This window comes from Melospiza melodia, chromosome 6 (assembly GCF_035770615.1).
Source record: "Melospiza melodia melodia isolate bMelMel2 chromosome 6, bMelMel2.pri, whole genome shotgun sequence".
In the NCBI taxonomy this organism is placed as follows: Eukaryota; Metazoa; Chordata; class Aves; order Passeriformes; family Passerellidae; genus Melospiza; species Melospiza melodia.
The window spans coordinates 55457317-55476370 of record NC_086199.1 but is presented as its reverse complement, the minus strand read 5'-3'; the positions used below and the strand labels follow the sequence as shown (position 1 = coordinate 55476370).

General features: G+C 53.0%; 1 protein-coding gene across 6 annotated transcripts in view; it reads right to left on the bottom strand.

The window, feature by feature from the left end:
* MYRF (myelin regulatory factor) overlaps nucleotides 1–19054 on the bottom strand; it is a 51357-nt gene that overhangs the window by 28078 nt on the left and 4225 nt on the right. For 5 of the 6 annotated variants that reach the window (XM_063158312.1, XM_063158315.1, XM_063158316.1 and 2 more), the window contains exon 1: nucleotides 16006–16111. The exons of the other annotated variant lie outside the window; for it this stretch is intronic. In XM_063158312.1, the coding sequence (XP_063014382.1) occupies nucleotides 16006–16051 (46 nt within the window). In that variant the 5' untranslated portion in view covers nucleotides 16052–16111. Of the gene's footprint in view, nucleotides 1–16005; nucleotides 16112–19054 lie in introns of those variants that run through there. 6 annotated transcript variants of the gene reach the window in all.

Sequence of the window (19054 nt, the reverse complement as noted above, 5' to 3'; positions counted from 1 at the left end):
AAGCCCTCACTGTCATCCCATAAAATTCCTGAAACCTCCTGCCAGGGATGAGCACTCCAGGAGGGTGGGAACCCTCCCTGTGCTCCGTTGCCTCCCTCTTAGCAAAAAAAATCCCCCAGGCTATAAATCACAGCATGCCTGTGGCAAACACCCACCCCAAAGGCCATGAGGAAACTTGTCCTCGTCCCAAGTTTCGGCACTGGGATCCACGATCAAAGCAGCAAAAGGAGCACTTGGCCAATTTTTGTGACTCAGCCTGTCCAAGAAAAGTCCAACCCCAGCAGGTTTCCCTCACACCTCCAAACTCCAGGAGCTCCTCTGTGGTGGAAGAGGAGCCCAGGAACCCTCCAGGACGAGAAGCCCTCTATAGACAGCAGGATGCTGTGCTTCCCGATTTTCTGAGGGTGCTGAGGCCCTGGAACAGGGTGCCCAGAGAAGCTGTGGCTGCCCCATCCCTGGAGGTGCTCCAGGCCAGGCTGGATGGGACCTGGAGCAACCTGGGACACTGACAGGTGTCCCTGCCCATGGCAAGATGGTACTGGATGAGCTTCACAGTCCTTCCAACTCAAACCATTCCAGGATTCCTTTGCTTCCTCGAAGTCACCTTGGGGAAGTGAGATAAGCCCGGTGATGTGAGAGGTGTGCCAGGGCTGGGGGGAGATGGGGCTGCCCACCAGAAATCAAGGACCTTCCTCTGCTCCAGGATAGTGGGATTTGCACAAATCCAGGGACATCAGGGCAGGGACAAGGAATGTCCCACCGCCCAGAGCTTCCATGCAGCCGGGCTCTGACCAAAGCCAGCTTAGGTGATTAATTAAAAGCTAATACTGCTCCATAGTCACGAGATCCCAAGGGGACAGGCATTCCCTCCCCCTCCCAAGTGGGGATTAGTGGGAAGCCACCGAGGAGGGGAGCTCAACACCCACATGGCTCTGCATGGGACAGGCTCCCACATCTCATCCCAGCAAAGAAAGATGGAGCAGCCCAGGAAAGCACTGAGCTCACCCATCCCAAACCTGCCAGGTCCCTACATCCCATCCTCCTCCCGTCCCTGGCATTGCCACCCTGCTCTCCCACCATGTCACTGCTCCACTTTCCAACCCTTCTCTGGGAAAAGAGCCATGGCAATCCCAAAAAAACCCAAGCTCTGCCTGAAGAACAAGAAGTTAAAACCCTCAGCACCCTCCTCGTGAGCGGAGCCGGGCAGGCTGAGGCCCCCGGACGTGTGAGAATGTCAGGAATCCCAATGTTTGGACTGGTTTTCTCTGCCTTCCCCAAACCTCCAAACATGCTCCACATCCCAACAGAGGTGCTTCCCACCCCCCTGCCACCTCCTCCCTGCCCCAACCGGCTCGTCCCTCCTGGTGGCACCTTCCCAGCTCCTTGTCCCAGTTTAGGGTGCTCCCAGAGATGGGCACAGGGTCCATAGGGCTTGGAAAGAGTTAACAGAGCCTGGCCTCTGTGAACTGTCATATTTACAGGTCTGAGGGATTTAACCCGGAATTTTCCTGGAGTGATAGGCTGAGAAGTTTATGGAATTTCTATTTATAACAGTCCCCCCCCTCCCTCTTCAATTCCTACTCTGTTGCCTGTCTTCAAATCACCCCTAATCCTGCCTGGGTCACCTGGGGGTGGGAGGAAGGGAGAGAGCTGGAGAACTTCATCCCGGGATGCGCTAACACAAACCAGATGTGGGAAGCTGGAGATGACGACGAGGTCAGCACTCTGCAGGGGCTGGGGAACATCAGCCAGGGGTGGGGGGACACTGGGGAGGAGGAGGAGGAGGAGGAGGAGAAAGAGCAGGAGAAGAGGCTGTGCCAAGCCCAGAGCTTCCCAGTGCCATTGGCGCCATGTACCAGAGAACTTTCAGGGAAAACTGAGGCGTGGAACAGCCTGGGAGGTGATAAAATACCCAAAATGGTGCACGGTGGAATAGGATCTGGAAACCCCAGGAGCTTCTGGTTCCATGTGGTCCCTCTCCTAATGGAGCATCTAGATAGGTGGGATAGATGGATAGATGGGCAGGACACAGAGCACGAAGCTCCAGCAGGAATGACCTGGGATGCCACAGCAGTGCCGGAGCCTGGCGAGGCGCAGAGCCCCGGCACACTCCGGGCTCATCACGCCTGTGTCCGTGCACCAGGGCTGGGTTGTGCAATCCTGGGGCCAGGCTGCAGCATCGGCACATTCCCGGGGCCCCCCGCCGCTCCTCACCCCCTTCTCCCTCCTGCCGTGTTTATCCTTCGGCCCGGGAGGATTGGCTGCTGGCCTGGCCCCGAGCACCAGGAATCCGCGCCGTGGCAAACAAACCAAACACCGCCTAAGCCCGGGCAGCCGCGCGGCCAGCGCTTGGCTTCGGAGCTTCTTCCCGTCCTGGACGGCTCTACCACGCGGGGAGGAGCTGCTCCAGCTGGGAAGAGCATCCCTCCCGTGCCTGCCACCTCAGCAAACCCAGAGACTTGGGACGCACACCTGGACTAAGCAGCTTCCATACGGAACAGCAGGATGACGTCCCTATTGCCACACGTGCCCAACCCTGGGCTGCTTCCGTCCCTTCTGGTGACCCTGGAGGAGCCCCTGGCTCCCCCTGGATCCCAGCCCAGCATTCCTGCTTAATTAATGCTCTTTATTACCTGACTGGGATGATAACCAGCCCCCAAAGGGGGCTCCTGTAACCGGAGCGGGACACGGAGCCAGTGCTCCCACAGCTCCCCAAAGACCACCCCAGAGCAAAGTCCTGGCTGTCCAAGGCATTTCCAGGGGATCCCAGGCCTTATCTCTGATCCACAGCCCCTCTTCATCCCATTACTGTCATCCTTGGCTTCCCCCAGGAACATCACCCTTGAGCAGTTTCCTTTGGATTAGGATACCTTTGGGATGTATCCCTACACATCCCAACCCAGCCCATGTCCCTTCCCATCACAGAAGGTGGGACTGTCCCAGGCAATGCTGAGGATCCCATACTGGGGACATGCCCCAGCCAGCCCATTCCCAAGGACAGCCCTGCCCTTCCACAGCAAAGGGGCAGCTCCTGCATCCCTGCTCATACCAGACCAAAAAACACGAGGTCCAAATTCCAACTAATTCCACACCAAAAACACAGCCAAGGATGAGCTCTGGGATCTGTGGGATAAGATCCCAAGGAAAACACCAAACTGAGATAAGGATTTGGGGGTTTGTGAGAATTTGGTTGTCAGGGAATTTAAATGAACTAATCAATAGAGCAATGGATACGGGCTGGGAACAAACACATCCCACCAAACCTTCTGCATGGAGGGGCCAGGATTGTTCCCAGTACCTGACTCCCTCCTTCCTGTGAGCTCTTGGTGAGCTCCCAGCCAATATCCCAAATTCAACCCCTCTGCATTCCTAGAGAAACTATCCCATGCCAGACAGGGCAGGGTGCAGGGAAAGCAGTGATCAGGGATAGGGATACAGGACAGTGGAATTTAGCCAAATCCTCAGGCTGAGGGAGAAAAGAGATTTACAGGAAAGACTCAGGAGCAACAAGCTGGGTAACAGTGAGCCAGCTCCAGAGGCAAGAATAATTAACTGGCCTGGTAGGAAGTACAAGCAAATCCATGGCAGGGGGGTGGAACTGGATGATATTTCAGGTACTTTCCAACCCAAACCCTTCCAGGATTCCCTAAATACCCAGTGTCCAGAGGCAGCAGCATCTCCCTGTTCCCTGGAAAGCTCTCTCTGCTCCTACATAACCCCACAACTCCTTAGCTTACATCCACAGATTAATATACTTGAAAAAAAGCGCTTTTGGATGAGGTGGACATGGCCCTGGGAAACACCCCAGACTCAGGGATAAGGAGATAACACCCTCCATTCCCCACTCCCAAGAGGAGAAAGTGCTGGTAAGAGACATCCCAAGGCACAGGAAGCATGAGGAGCCACAGGAAATGATCCTGCTGTGCCATGGCAGGCCATGGGCACGTTCCTTGGGAAACTGCCGGAAGAGGAGGCAGAAAGGATGATCCTCCCTCCCAAACTTCCCTGAGCCCTCCTTCTGAGCACCTTCTCTCCTCCAACCCTCCTGGAATTTCCCCTCATCTCCCCTCACCAAAGCTGTCCTCCCTCCTGCATCCCTTTCTCGTGGCAGCTCCCCACCCTTGTCCTGGCCTTTCCCCCGCCCTTGCCAGCTGTGAACCTTGGCATGGATGGAGCCATTGTCCTGGGAGAACGGGGGCTGAGGAGGAGGAGGGGAAGGTGTGAGGAGGGACACAGAGGCGCGTTTGTCCCTGTCCCCGCGGCCGTCAATGCCGCGCTTGTCCATTCATGCTCTCCGAGGGCAGGAACAGCGGCTCCATTTGGGAGGCTCCAAGGTGCCTGCCCAGGGGGGCACATTGCCCTGTTTGTTTGGAGACAACGCCTTTATCTCCCTTCCCGGGATGAGGGTGTTGGAGCAGGGACAACAGGACCGCAGGAGGCCACTTCATCTGGCTGCGCGAGGCTGGGGCCTCATCCCTGGGGACAACAGGGATGGGGAAAAGCTCCTGAGGATCCTGCTGCTGAGGTGTCTCACCTGACCTTGTTTTATCCAGACTGCAGCTTTGGGGGACAGGAGGAACATTTTCCATAGGATAACATGATGTGGATGAGCTCCTGGACACTGCTATGGTGGTGAAGGTTGATATCCATATCCCAAACCATTCCCTCAGAGAGAATTATTGCCAGAATGGATAAAAAATTAGTAATATAATTAGCAGCTACATACCAGTGTCAAGAAGAGACTTGATCCACCTGCCCAGAGCTTTCCCCTGTTGGCAATGACCAGGAGAGGGAACACTCAAGGAACCACAAGGAGTTGACAAAGTTGATGGCAGATCCTGAGCTGTGATCCTGCTGCTCTCCTAGTTCCAAGCAAAGAACCCAGGGATGCAGTCCCTGGACACTGACCTCGCTGCAGGGCAACACTGTGGCTCTGGAAAGGCTCTCAGGGAATCTGGAGAGCCAGGATGAGCCACGATCAGCCCAACTCTAAGACATCCACACCACACACAGAGGGAACTCAGGATAACTCAGGATTTGGAGAGGTGCTGCCTCTCCTGGAAACCCCGGCAGCACAAAACAATCCTCAGGGAGGGAGATTAAGAACAGAACAGCACCAGGATATAGGAGCAGAGGCAGCCAAGCATCGCCGGGAACACCGTGTCCAGATCGAACACATCATTCCCTCCCTTCCAGCTGGGAGGCACCAAGGTCTGTCCAGGCTGGACAATCTCCAGAGGAGGCTGGGAGGAAAAAGCAGACCCATTTATCTGGATGGGACGTTTTCCAGGGCTTGGGAAGGGCCACCCCAAGATTTGTGCAACCACCACGGATCTTTCACAAGGAGGAGCGCTGGGTCACCACGGTTTTCTTGCTGCTCACACAGCTGGGATGTCTGCTCCAGAGTTGTCTTCCAAGAAAATCATCACAAGGGGTGTCAAAACCCTTCCACAGCCACGTGGCACAAATCTCCCAAGGAGGATCCCACTTTTCCCAGGATCTAGCATGACCAATAGAAGTGGGACAGGTCCAGGGCTGTCATTTCTGTCTCCATGGTCCCATGGCAGGGGGTGGAATTGGATGGTCTTTAAGGTCCCTTCCAAACCAAACCATTCCAGGATTCTACACAATTGAACTCACTATTGAAACCCCAAAATTCCCTAGGGATTACTGCCATGTTGGCTATTCCCACACCCACTTTTCACGGGGAACTGAGGTTTCATTTTTTTTAAAAAAAAAAACCCTTGTTTGCCTTTTCTGACCAACTCTGAGCCATCCTGGAACATATTTCCTACTCCAGGGATTTAGCAAACACTTCCCAGACAATACAGCCGAGATACCAAACGTGCTGCTTGGATCCCATCCATCCCGTGAGCTCCCTGGGTGTTCCCAGGATCACTTCAAAGCGCTGGGCTGGCTGGAGAGCCCCAAATCCAGAGGGAAGGCTCCTGGCATGATACCTGAGGATGTGCCATGGGGAGGAGAGGAGCAGGAGGTCGATTGGGAATGGGTGGGAATGAGTTGTGTCCAAATTAAATACCAGGCACAAGGATTTTCCTAGCAGAGACCCCCAGGAAGGGACTGGGGTCAAAAACATTCCAGAGGGACTTTCTTGGTCTCCACAACTCCCTGACAGGGAGCCAGGTGAGGGTCAGGCTCTGCTCCCAAGGAACGTGGGACAGGACAAAAGGAAATGGCTTCAAATGGCACCAGGGGAGGTTTAGGTTGGATATTAGGGAAAATTCCCTCGTGGAAAGGGTTGCAAAGCATCGGAACAGGCTCCAGTGGTGGAGTGCCCATCCCTGGAGGGATTTAAAATCTGTGTGGATGTGGCACTTGGGGACACAGGATAGTGGTGGCCTTGGTAGTGCACCACCAGGGGAATGGTTGGACTGGATGATCCCAGGAGGCTTTTCCAACCTAAATGACTCCATGATTCCATGATCTCTGCTCACATGGGGTGAAAGAAACTCCCAAGACTCCAGGCCTCTTGTTTCTGTTCAGTCGCCTCTGCAAGGGATTATATGGATACAAGAAAGGAAGAGGTGGCAAAGCCCTTTTCTCCTGGCAAAACAGGGATGGTGACCTCAATCTCATGGATACACTCTCTGTGGCAGTGGGGAAAGACCTCCAGAGCTAATCCCTGCTGCAACACAACTGGCACTGAGGGAAAAACACCTTCACAACATGAGAATGGGGAATGGTTCGAGTCTGTGATCCTGCAGGGTTTTCCAACTTAAGCCTGACCGTTTACGGGTGGGAAATCCTGTAAAAATCCCTCTCAGTGATCATTCCTGACCTGTTGCATCCACAGCTGCCCACTGGATGTCCAGAGCCACACTACATGTGCTTAAAAACCAGGAGGTAGGAAAGGTCCCTACCTTGACATTCCACAGCCCATCCTGCTGGACTGGGTTGAGTTTGTCCAGCTCCTCTTTCCGAGAACACCAGCACAACTTCCAGCAACCAAACTCCTCATCCCGGGCTGTGAAAGCTGCTCCCAGTCTGCAGGCCCTCACAGGGCTGTTCCCTGTATCCCTCTGGCTCCTCAACACCATGAGGTGAATTTTGGAATATTTATCAACCAGCATGTGTTGGGTTGGAAGGGACCTTAAGGATCATATGGCGCCACCTTTTCCATGGACAGGGATGCTTCCCACTCATCCAGGTTACTCCAAGCCCTGTCCAATCCAGGCTTGGCCTTCCCCACAGATTAACCTCTCCATTCCAATACCCCTTCCCAAAACCTGAATTAAAACAAGACAGAACAGAGGGGACATGGACAGGTAGGATTTCCCCCTGCCCAGAACTCCTGGGATTTTTTGGATAGATGGGATCTCATCTAGGAAAACCCCATGTCTGTTCAGGAGAGGGGCACTGACCGCATTATCAGCAAGCAGCCAACTGTAAAAAGGTTTGATGGCCCTTGTAAAACTCTAATTTCCAACTTTTCCTTTACTTAAGCAGGTGTTTCATTCCCAATAAAGTCAAAGCATCCTTTTTAATGCTTCCACGAATCAATGTCCATAAACCCTGGCTAGTCATAACACAGGAGATAAGCCAAGATCCAGCAGGCTGATAAGATGTTTGCTTTCCTGTTTATGTGGATTTTGAGCAATTGGCATTCAGGATTAAAAGTCATAAATTATGTGGATGCCCCAACCTCTGGAAGTGTTCAAGGCCAGGTTGGACTGGGCTTGGAGCAACCTGGGATAGTGGAAGGTGTCTCTGCCCATGAAACAAGATGGGATTTAAGGTCCCTTCCAAACGAAACCATTCCAGGATTTTATAAATCAATGAATGAAACATCCAGTTCTTTGGATATCACACCTGAGTCTTCCAAAAATCCTGTTCCATGCGCAACCCACAACCTCTGCACTGTCTCCTTCCCTAAACTACTTGGGTAGGAAAACCAGAACAATTGCCACTCCATAGCAAAGTTTGGGTGATACTGAAGACTCCATGGAAAAAAAAAACCAGGGAAAATCAAATCAACCCCAGCAAAAATCCCTTTAATGCCTGGCATTTACACCCAGGCTGGATCCAAGCACTGTGAGGCTGCTTAAAACTATCCTTGGCTTTTCCAGCCAGTTCTCCTCGCCACCACCACAAAACCCAGGGAAATATACAAGTGTTCACACTTGGGAACATTTGTGGACAGGAAATTCCCCAAGAATTCCGTCCACTCCATTTGCAGCCAGGCCTGGCCACTCTTCCCACCTTTCCCTCTCTGTGTTTGGAGTAGAGGGAAAGCTCTAAAAGCAGCCAAAGTTCAGTGAGATAAGTGGTGGACCCTGAGTGTCATGTTACATTTTCCCTCAGGAAGGGAAGGAGGCTTTTCCTTCAAATGTGCCTTGAACACACCCCAGGTGCAACTGGAAGCCAGCCTGGAGTGTGGGATCCTGGGCTGGCCACATCATCCACCAAATCAGGGAGAAAATGCCATGGATGGGGGTGGAACTGGATGATCTTTAATGCCCCTTCCAACCCAAAGCATTCCATGATTACATGCCCCGCTGTGCAGGAAGAACGGGGGGAAGGAAAGGTCTGTTGGATAAGCAAGGGCATGCCAAGCATGGCAGTCAGTTGGAATAAAAGGATATATCCATGAAAATAAAAGTGAGAGCCACTGGATAGCCAAGTGTGGTATCCAATCATAGAATCCTGGAGTAGTTTGGGTTGGATGGGACCTTAAACCTCATTCAAGTTCCATTCCCTGCCATGGGCAGGGACACCCTGCACTAGCCCAGGGTGCTCCAAGCCATGTCCAACCTGGCCTTGGGCACTTCCAGGGATCAATCCACCCTCCCCTTCTCAGAGTTCCCATGTACCCTCCACAGCAGCAGGACACCTCCCTGGCTCTCTGTCACTGTCTGTCCATCCCTAGTCCTGGTATCCCTCTGAAATGCCCCATGTTGATGGCTGTCCCTCCTGAATGATGCCGGAGCACGGGACGGGCACTCAGAATGCACCGGCTCGGCCCCAAAAGCCACGAGACTGTTCCTGTTTGTGTCTCCAGCCACAGCTGCTCCCTTGTCCTCTGGCACGGCACACGCTGGTTAATCATTCCTCAGGCACATTCAGTGTCCCGGGATTCTTATCGGAGAGTGCAAAGTCCAGTCAGCAACAGCACTGGGAAGAGGCAGGAGGGTTCCCCGGCAAGGGCGGCAAAGCTGTGCCAGAGCAACGCCATCCTCAGGCTGGGATACACCAGAGGGATCCAAGGCATGGGCTGGGAAGTGCCCACGGGTTCACCTGCACCTTCCCAGCACAGCTCCCAGCTCCAGATCATGGAGTCCTGGCATGGCTTGAGTTGGAAGCAACTGTAAGGATCATCCACTCTCTGCCATGGGCAGGGACACCTTCCAGTACCTCAGGCTGCTCCAAGCCCCATCCAACCTGGCCCTGGACACTTCCAGGGATGGGGCAGCCACAGCTTCCCTGGACAACCTGTTCCACCACCCTCACCACCAGATCACTCCAGCCATTCCCACCAGGAGGAATCCACAAGGCCCTTATCCAGAAGAGGGAAAGCAGAGCAGGATCCCATCTCTCTTCCTTGAAATAACCACGCCCAGGAGCCATTTAATTCCCTCTTTCTGGCAGCTGGGATGACTTTGACTCTGGGATGACTCCTGACTGTCCTGGAAGGGCTCTCCCTGATAAGGGTGAGGAAGCAGAGGGAAACCTGTCCGTCTGTCATCCCACAGCTCCTCCTTGACCAGGATTCCTTTCCCATCTCCCTGCACGCAGCAGCCCTTCCACGCCCCATCCCACGCATGGGCTCAGCCAGATCTCTGTGTCACCGTTTCCATGCTGGTCACACCTCCAGCAGGACTCCTTCCAACCTGCCCCAAGTGCCACCTCTTCCTGAAGCTTCTCCCTGTCTGTGCCCGGGCATTGCTCCCAGGGCACCAGCCTATGGAAGGGGCATTACCCAGGACACGGGCAAAGTTCCTCCTCATGGAGCCTCGTGCTGACATCACCTTTCCAAACGCCAGCCTGCCCTTTATCAGGCTTTACAGATCCACCCTCTCATGAACAGCTCTCTGGCCTTACTCCATCTGGATGTCTCTTACCCATTTCCCAGGATTAAGGAGTTTTGGAGGCCAGGAAAAAGGAGGTTTGGGGAAATGGGAGGGAGAAGCACCAGCAAAACCATCACAAGATCATGCCAGCAGTGGCGGCGTTTGGCACCAGCCTTCCCTGAGGAGTGGACGAGGACGAGTCCTTTGGCTGAAGAGACTCCAGGAATCTCCTATTGGGATGGAAGTGGCAGCTGTCCCCCAGTGTCCAGGAATGCCAGCTGAGTTGGTGATGAGCTCAAGGGGATGTTTTTGTCTCTTCCCTGCTCTGCTCAGGCCCTGGGATGAGCAGCATCCTCATGTCAACCTGCTCCTGTTGAGGGCTGACCAAGCAGGGCAGGCAGGGAAGCTTCAAACAGAGGGGAGAGAGAGGAGAACCAGGGAACAATCCCACTGGGAAGAGAGATGGAGAGGCAGAGGGGAGAGCAAGGCAAGCCATGGAAGGGCTGGGGGGTCCGTGCCGTTACCTGCTCGGATCCAGCGCATCCTGAGCATGCTGAGAGCCGACGTCAAGCTCCCGCCGTATCCCTGCTCTCTCCCTGTGTCATTATTCCCTGAGCTCAGCTCCTCCAGCTCCTGGGGCTGCTGCTGCCTGCTGGTTTTTCTATTCCCTCCGGGAAGAGTGGGAGGGCCGGGGAGGCAGCCAGGCGGCCGCTGCTCCGCGCTGGGATTTGGGACGGCCAGGGGATTACCCGCAGGGACGGTCATGTGTTAGTGCTGTACCAGCTGCCCCGCGCCCACTCCGGCACGGGCTGGCTCCCGGCTCCCAAAGAACTCCGGGCAAAGCCTCTTACCTTCCCCAGCGCCAGCCAGGCCCCGCAGTGACTGTCACCTCATCCCCCAGCGCTCCTCCCGTGGCCAGGAGCTCCCCCCGGGCTGGGATCACGCTGGGCTTTTCCAAGGTGTTCTCCCCCTGCCACAGCAGCTCCGTGTGGGAAAAGCTCTCTCCAGCATCAAGCCTCGGGGATGGATTTGGGGGCAGGCAGAGGGTGACAAGCAGGAAGCCCCAAAAGAGCCGTTTTTTTAAGGCATTCCATGAAAAGGGATGTTCTGATCCATGTAGTTGCATTTCTATGTCAAGCCCAGGAAACCAAAACACAGGACACCAGGACAGATCCCCCGGTTCCACTGTCCTCCTGCCCTTTCTGCTCCCAGTTTTCAGCCTCAAAGCATCCCAAAGCAACAGGAAGACTTGGAAGCAGTGTTTGGATTCTCATGGATGTGCTGGTTTACACCAGCAGGAGTCTGATCAGCAAATTCCTTCTCCACTCATTCCCACCACCACCAAATCCCCCTTATGGCCCAACATGGGCGGACAAGGGGCAATCCCAGCTGTCCTGGGGTCACCTCACTGCCTCAGCTCCAGTATTTTATATTCCTTTATCCAAGGAAAACAGGGAAGTGTTCCAGACCATTTTCTGCAGGGCGACACTTCCTCCTCACAGGCACCAAGTGCTCCACAATCAAAATCACCAGGAGAGTCACCAACACCAGGAACATGGGAACAGGTTGTCCAGAGAAGTTGTGAATGACAGAGGGAGGGTTTAGATGGGATATTGGGAAGAAATTCTCCCCTGGGAGGATGGTGAGGCCCTGGAATGGATTTCCCAGGGAAGCTGTGGCTGCCCTATCCTTGGAATGTACAAGACCAGGCTGGCTGGGACTTGGAGCAACCTGGAATAGTGGAAGGTGTCCCTGCCCATGTGGGACTGGATGATCCTTAAGGTCCCTTCCCACCCAAACCATTACAGAATTCCATGATCACACATATCCAAACATTCCCACAGGAAAAACCATCCACTCCTGGTCACTCTGAGCTCAGAGATTCCTGTGCACACACAGCCCAGCAACCCCTGCACAGACACACGGCTGCTCCACAGACAACATTCCCAGTGTTCCAGCCACTTGTGCTCCACGAATACCCATGGAGCTGCTGGATAACCTTCATGGAAACCTTCCCCTTCTGCAGAACCAGCTCTTGTCTTTCCCAGCTCCACCTTGACCCCAAACCTGCTCAACCTCCAGTGCTCGCTCTCCTTTCTCTGCTCCTTTCCCGAATTCCCGCTTCCCAGCCCCCGCCGGCCCCGCTGCTCCGAACATCCTTCCCGCTGTACATTCTTCCCTGAGCCCTTATCTCATAAATTAGCCGGGAGAGGGATCCCAAATAGCTGAGCCGTGTCGTAAGCGTTTCCCTGAGGCAGGGGCGGGCGGGAGCAATGGAAAGGTTGGGAGCAGGATGCCAGCCAAGGGTCAGACGCTGTCAACTCCCTCCTTCTCCTTTGAATCCAAACACAAACGCTCCAGGAACACTCCCAAACCCATGGAAATCTCCTTTCCCTCCCCTGCCAGAACCCCCCAGCATCCCACGCTCACTGCTCCAGGATTTTTGCCTGCAGGATGGTCCTGGGCACCTCCAAACACATGGATCAGCTGTGCTAACACAGACCACGGAGTTTGGGAAGATTCCTGAGTGGGAAGAGATGATCCATGAGGATCATCCAAGTCCAACTCCTGGCCCTGCATAGGACAACCTCAAAAATTCCACCATGTGCCTGAGGACAACAACAATCTTCCCAACACAGAAGAAGCCCACCTTGAGGACACCCAATATGGAAAGTCAGGACTGCATTCCCAGCACCTTCATCCCAGGAAAGCCTGAAGTTATTTCCAATGCATCTTTTCCCTCAGGAACTTCTCCCTAGTCCATCCCAAATACCAGAGCAAAGCCTGGGATCCTTTCCATCACTTTTCTGCTTCTCCATCCTCACACGCCTCAGATCTCACCCTCAAACAGCAGACAGCCACATTTCAGAGAAATAAGGAAATCTAGGAAAACAAGGATACCTAGGGAAACACGGATATCCATGGAAGTAAATATATCCAGGAAAACAAGGATATCTAGGGACACAAGGATACCCAGGAAAACAAAGACATCCATGGAAATAAATATATCCAGGAAAACAAGGATGCCTAGGAAACAAAAGTACACAAGGAAATAAGGATATCCAGGAAAACAAGGATATCCAGGAAAACAAAGGATACCCAAGAAAACAAAGGACACCCAGGAAATAAGGGAATCCTGCCCAAGCAAACACCAAGGAAAACTTAGGAAAATCCAGGTCCATCTCTCACAGCCGAGAAAACCAGAGGCATCATCCAAACCTGAGATTTTGGGAATATTTGCTTTCCAAAACAAGCCTGGCTCTGCAGATGGGACCAGCTAAATTCCAGGATTTGGAATGACCACAGTCACCAGTTCTTCCCCAGCTACACCAGCACAGCCCCCACTCCCAAACATCTCCATGAGGAGCCCGGTTAATCCTTGTCTAACACTGGGAAATACCAAGGGCTCAGGGATTCTGCCTGATTTTTCTGGGATTGCTTACAGCAGGCTCAGATCCTGGGAAAATCAGAGTCAAGCAAAGGAATAAGAATTCCCAAGTTATTCCAGGTTTCTCAGCCTGCAGGAAGAAATCTCCTCAGGGGTGAGATGACCCATAAGAAGAAGAAAATATTTCACTTCAAGCAAAAAATGGGTTGGAAAATGATTTCCTGATGATGGGAGTTCAGTGATAAATTTTAAAGGAGTGATGGGATAATTAATTTATTCCTGTAAATTATTAAATTCTAACAGATCTATTGTTTACCACATCCAAAAACCATTAATTCCTGAGGAGGGCCAGATTCCAGAGTAAATCCAACTCCATGCCATGATTTAAGGCCCTGACCTTCACTCCCAAAAAACCAGAGGATCACTCTGGCCTCAGAATTCCTCAGAGCACAACAATTAAACCTGGCACAAGAGGCAAAAACTGAGCAGCAATTCCCGGTGGCAAAACTTTCTTCTCTTCCCTTCTCCCCCTCCAGCTCCGTGTCGGAACAGATGCTCTGGAATAACAGCGGGAAAGGGATCGAGCTTTCAAAACAAAGTTGTGCTCCATGTAATATTTGGCTCAGAAAGGTTTTAAGAAGGATTTTATAGCTGAGGGTAAGAAATATCCTTCAGGCACAGTTCCCTTGATCTTTACAGGGACAGGATGGTTTTGATTCAAGAGAAAAAGAAAGAAGGAGAAGGAGATTAAAAAAGGGAAGGAGGAAGAAAATGGGAAAAAGTAGGAGGAAAAAGGGGGAGAAAAGGAAGAAAAAAGAAAGGAGGAAAACAGAGAGGAAGAATCCCAGGATGGCTGAGGTTATCAGGGATCTCTTGGAGTCATCTTGCTCGAGCAGGATCGCCCTCAGCATATAGAAAGAACAAGAAAACAGTAAAAGAAAGAAATCTCTGTGTTGTAATAAAGATGCTCTGGGGAAAGGGGGAAATTCCATGTCTCCAGCTGAAGAGACAGAGAGCTGGTCCATAAATAACATTGGGATGCTGAGCCAGAGCTCTGCAGGATTCCCGGGAGCTGCTCAGCAGCCCCAGGATGGGAAGCGGGAGAGGAGGATTTAGGAGTTTGGCCCAAGTGAAATCCTAAAACCAAAGGAAGCCCCAGAAGGCTGCAGGGAACGTGGGCTGGGAGTGGCCGATAAGAGCCCTCGTGGTGAGGCTTCCCATCCTTGCTAATCCTGGGGCTCCTGGGATCATGGCTGGAACTAACAGGGGGTGCTTCTTCCTTTGCAGAAGAGATGCCTTACTGAGAGGTCACATGGATGCCAGGAGAGGGGGAAGTGAGGAGGAAGCAGCTTGAGCTTCCACTCGCTCCCAAGAGCATCTTCTGCTCCCACTTCCCAGGATAAATCCTTCTGCCAACCTAAGAATCCACAGGGATACCACTGTCCTGCCCCAGCTGCCTCTGGGGGCTCACTGCACAACACCACTGCTCCAAAGGGGATCCCGGCTCCAGAGCTGACCCATGGATCGGGATACACCCCAGGACCTGCTGGGGCAATGGAGCCTCGCCAGGATGGGCACATTATTCCCTCCATGTGCCAGGGGCTCATCCCAAAGGACACAGCCTGCGGCAGCCAAACCTGGGCCTGGCAAGCGACCCACTGGAAAACAAGGGAGGGAAACAAAGCTACGAGGGGGAAAGAGAAGGAACCAGCCAGTCCACAAGGAAGAGCGGACCGTGCCAACAAGGCCAGAGCAGGGAAGGGAACACGGAGCCGAGGCAGGAACAACAATGGGATCAGGGTCCCAACACATCCCAGTTCAGCCATGAGCAACCACATTTCATCCAACAGAGGCCAAGTTCTCTTCCCAGCCACTTTTCCACCCTGGTGGGAACGAGAGTGATCCACAGCCATGCGGTGGCCACAAGGATCCGGAAAAGGTCTGGGATCCATAGGCCAGAGCCACTGCCACGAGCCTGCTCCTAGGATGGTGAGGGACATTCCAAGGTCCTTGCTGGGCTGGCAGTGGGAATCTAAGGCATGGCACAACACAATTCCCAGGAAATCCAGCTTGGCACCCACAGTGTGCACTGGAGGATGCACAGCTGCCCCTGGATAGGGATCTGTGCCATTCCAGAGCTGGCTAGGATGGTGTGGAGCCAGGCTGGGAGAGCTGGGATTGTTTAGCCTGGAGAAGGGAAAGCTCCAGGGAGACCTTGGAACACCTTCCAGTGCCTAAAGGGACTTCAGGAGAGCTGCAGAGGGACTTTGACAGAGGACCTGGAGTGACAGGACAAGGGGGAATGGCTTCCCACTGCCAGAGAACAGGGTTAGACGGGATGTTGGGAAGGAATTCCTCCCTGTGAGGGTGCCGAGGCCCCGGGACGGGTTTCCCAGGGAAGCCGTGGCTGCCCCATCCGTGGTAGTGCCCAAGGCCAGGCTGGCCGAGGCTGGGAGCACCCTGGGCTAGGGGAGGTGTCCGTGCCCAGGGCAGGGGGTGGCACTGGATGAGCCTGAGGCTCCCTTCCCTCCCAGCCCATTCCAAGGCTGATCCCGGGCCGGCGCTGTGGGACGGCGCTGCCCCCGTTACCTTCAAAGAAGCGCTGCAGAGCCTCCGTCTCGTCCACCACCTCCATGGCTGGGCCATGCACGGGCCGGCCCCGGCTCAGTCCCTGCGGCTGCAGGGGGGCATCGCCCCGGCCCGGGCGGCCCCGCCGCGACCCCCGAGCCCCGTCCGGGCCCCGCTCTCAGCGCCGGGCTCCCGCTGCCCAGCGCGGCCGCCCGATGCCCATCGGCGTCCGCCGAGCGCTGCCCGGACTCCTCGGGCTGCCGCGGCCGCTCCTTCCTCCTTGCCCGCTTCCCTCCCTCCCTCTCTCCCCCTGTGCCGGCCCTTCCCCGCCCGCTGCTCCTCCTCCGCCCCGCGCCGCGATCGGGGCACCCCCGCCGAGAGGCTCCGGCGACGCCGCCGAGTCGCGAGGTTGCCGAAAGTCACCTAAAAACGCTCGCCAGGCACCGGGAGGGACCTGCGGACTGAAAAATCTGCTCCGAATGCGCTAAAAAGCGGCCACGAGCCGCCAAGAAACAGCCGCAAGTTACAAGCCACTAAAGCCCCAAAAGCAGCCATCAAAAACCAGCAACTAAAGCCTCCAAAACCGGCTACTAAAGCCCCCTAAAACCAGCCACTAAAGCCCCCCAAAATCTGGCCACTAAAGCCCCAAAAACAAGCCACTAAAGTCTCCCAAACCTAGCTACTAAAGCCATCAAAAACCAGCCACTAAAGCTGCCCCAAACCGGCCACTAAAGTCCCCAAACCTGGCTACTACAGCCCCAAAAAACGGCTACTAAAGCCCCCAAAACTGGCTACTAAAACCCCAAAAGCCAGCCACTAAAGCCCACAAAAACCAGTCGCTAAAGCCCCCCAAAACTAGCCATTAAGGTCCCCCAAAACCAGCCAGTAAGGCCCCAAAACCCAGCTACTAAAGCCCAAAAAACTGGCCACTAAAGTCCCCAAAAAACAGCCCCTAAAGCCCCCAAAAACAGCCACTAAAGCCCCCCATAACTGGCTACTAAAGCATCAAAACTCTGCGCAGAAAGCACCAAGAAAAGGAGTCAAAAATCACCAGAAAACAAAACAAAAAAGCAGGCACAAACTATGAAAATCTGTCCAGCAAAGAGCAAAAAAAAAAAAAAAAAAAGCCACAAAACACTAAAATTTGCCCACAAGGCACCAAAATCCCTCACAAAGCACCAACTCCCCATTACAAAACACCAAAATTTGTCCACAAGGCACCAAAATCCCTCTCAAAACACCAAAATCTTCCACAATGCAAAGCCACAAGGCACCAAAAAATCAGTCAAAAGCTGCCAAAATCCAGCCACAAATCACCAGAAAAAAGCATTGACAAAGCACCAAAATCCAGCCACAAAGCATTAAGAAAAGAAAGAGCCCCAAGCTGCCAAAACTGCAGCCACAAACTACCAAAACCTGCCCATAAACTACAAAACAAAAGCTATAGAGCACTAAAACATGGCCACAAGCCACCAAACATCATAAACTACCAAAATCCATCCAGAAACTACCAAAAAATCCAGCCACAATGTACCAAAATCTGAGCACAAAAAACACTCACAAAGCACCAAAATTTGTGCACAAAGCACCAAAATCTCTCACAAAGCAAAGTCACAAGGCACCAAAAAAAAAAAAAAAAAAAAAAAAGACAGCCACAAGCCACCAAAATCTGGCCAGAAATCACTGAAAAACACCCTCAAAGCACCAAAATCTGTCCCCAAAGTAATAAGGTGCCAAAAAAGAGCCACAAACCGTCAAAAATCCAGCCACAAATGGCCAAAATCTATCCGGAAACGATGAAAACCCAGCCACAAAACACTGAACCTGCCACAAATTACAAAAATGCAGCCACAAACCAACAAACCTGCTCATAAAACCAGCCCTGAGGCACAAAATCCAACCACAAACCACCAAAATCCTCCCAGAAATTCCAAAACCAGCCACAAATCACTGGAACCCTGTTTTTAAAAAAGACACAAATCACTGAAGTCCAGGCACAAATTACAAAACCAGGAAATCCCCAAAATCCAGCCTCACATTCCAGCCACAGACCTCAAAACCAACTGCAAATCACCAAAATCCAGCTGCAGATCACCCTAAAACAGCCCCAAATCATTGAAATCCAACCTCAAATCACCAAAATCCAGCCCCAAATCACCCTAAACAAATCAAATCCAGCCCTAAATCATCAAAATCCAGGTGCAAACCACTGAAATCCAACCCAAAATCACTAGAATCCAGCCCTAAATCCACCAAAAATTAGCCCTGAAGTCACACAAATCCAGCTCCAAAACACCCTAAACCAGTCCCAAATTACCCTAAACCAGCCCTAAACACCAAATCCAGCCCCACATCACCCAAATCCAGCCCCAAGTCACCCTAAACCAGCCTCAAGCACAAATTCAACCCTACATCATCAAAATCCAGCTGCACACCACCAAAATCCAACCTCAAATCACCAAATCCAGCCCCAATTCACCCAAATCTGCCTAAAACAGCCCCAAGCACCAAATCCAGCCCTAACCTCAAAACCTCAACCTCAAAATCCAGCTGCACACCATGAAAATCCTACCTCAAATCACCCTAAATCAGCCCCAACCAGCAAATCCAGCCTTAAATCAACCAAATTCAGCCCCAAATCATCCAAATCCAGCCGGAAATCACCCAAAACCATCCCCAAATCTCCCTAAACCAGTCCCAAGCACCAAATCCAGCCCTAAATCATCCAAAACCAGCCCTACATCATCAAAATCCAGCTGCACAACACCGAAATCCAACCTCAAATCACCCTAAATCAGCCCTAACCAGAAAATCCATCCCTAAATCATCCAAATCCAGCCCCAAATCACCCAAATCCAGCCCCAAATCACCTTAAACCAGCCCCAAATCACCAAATCCAGCCCCAAATCCCACCCCAGAGCCCAACCCCTGCCCCCTCAGGGCAAGGCCCAGCTGTGGTTTGTTCTCCCCAGATGTTCCCACAATCCCCAATAACCCCCCCCCCCCACACACACACACACACTCACCCCTCCCACCCCATAATGACTCCAATCAAATAAATAAGGGCCCG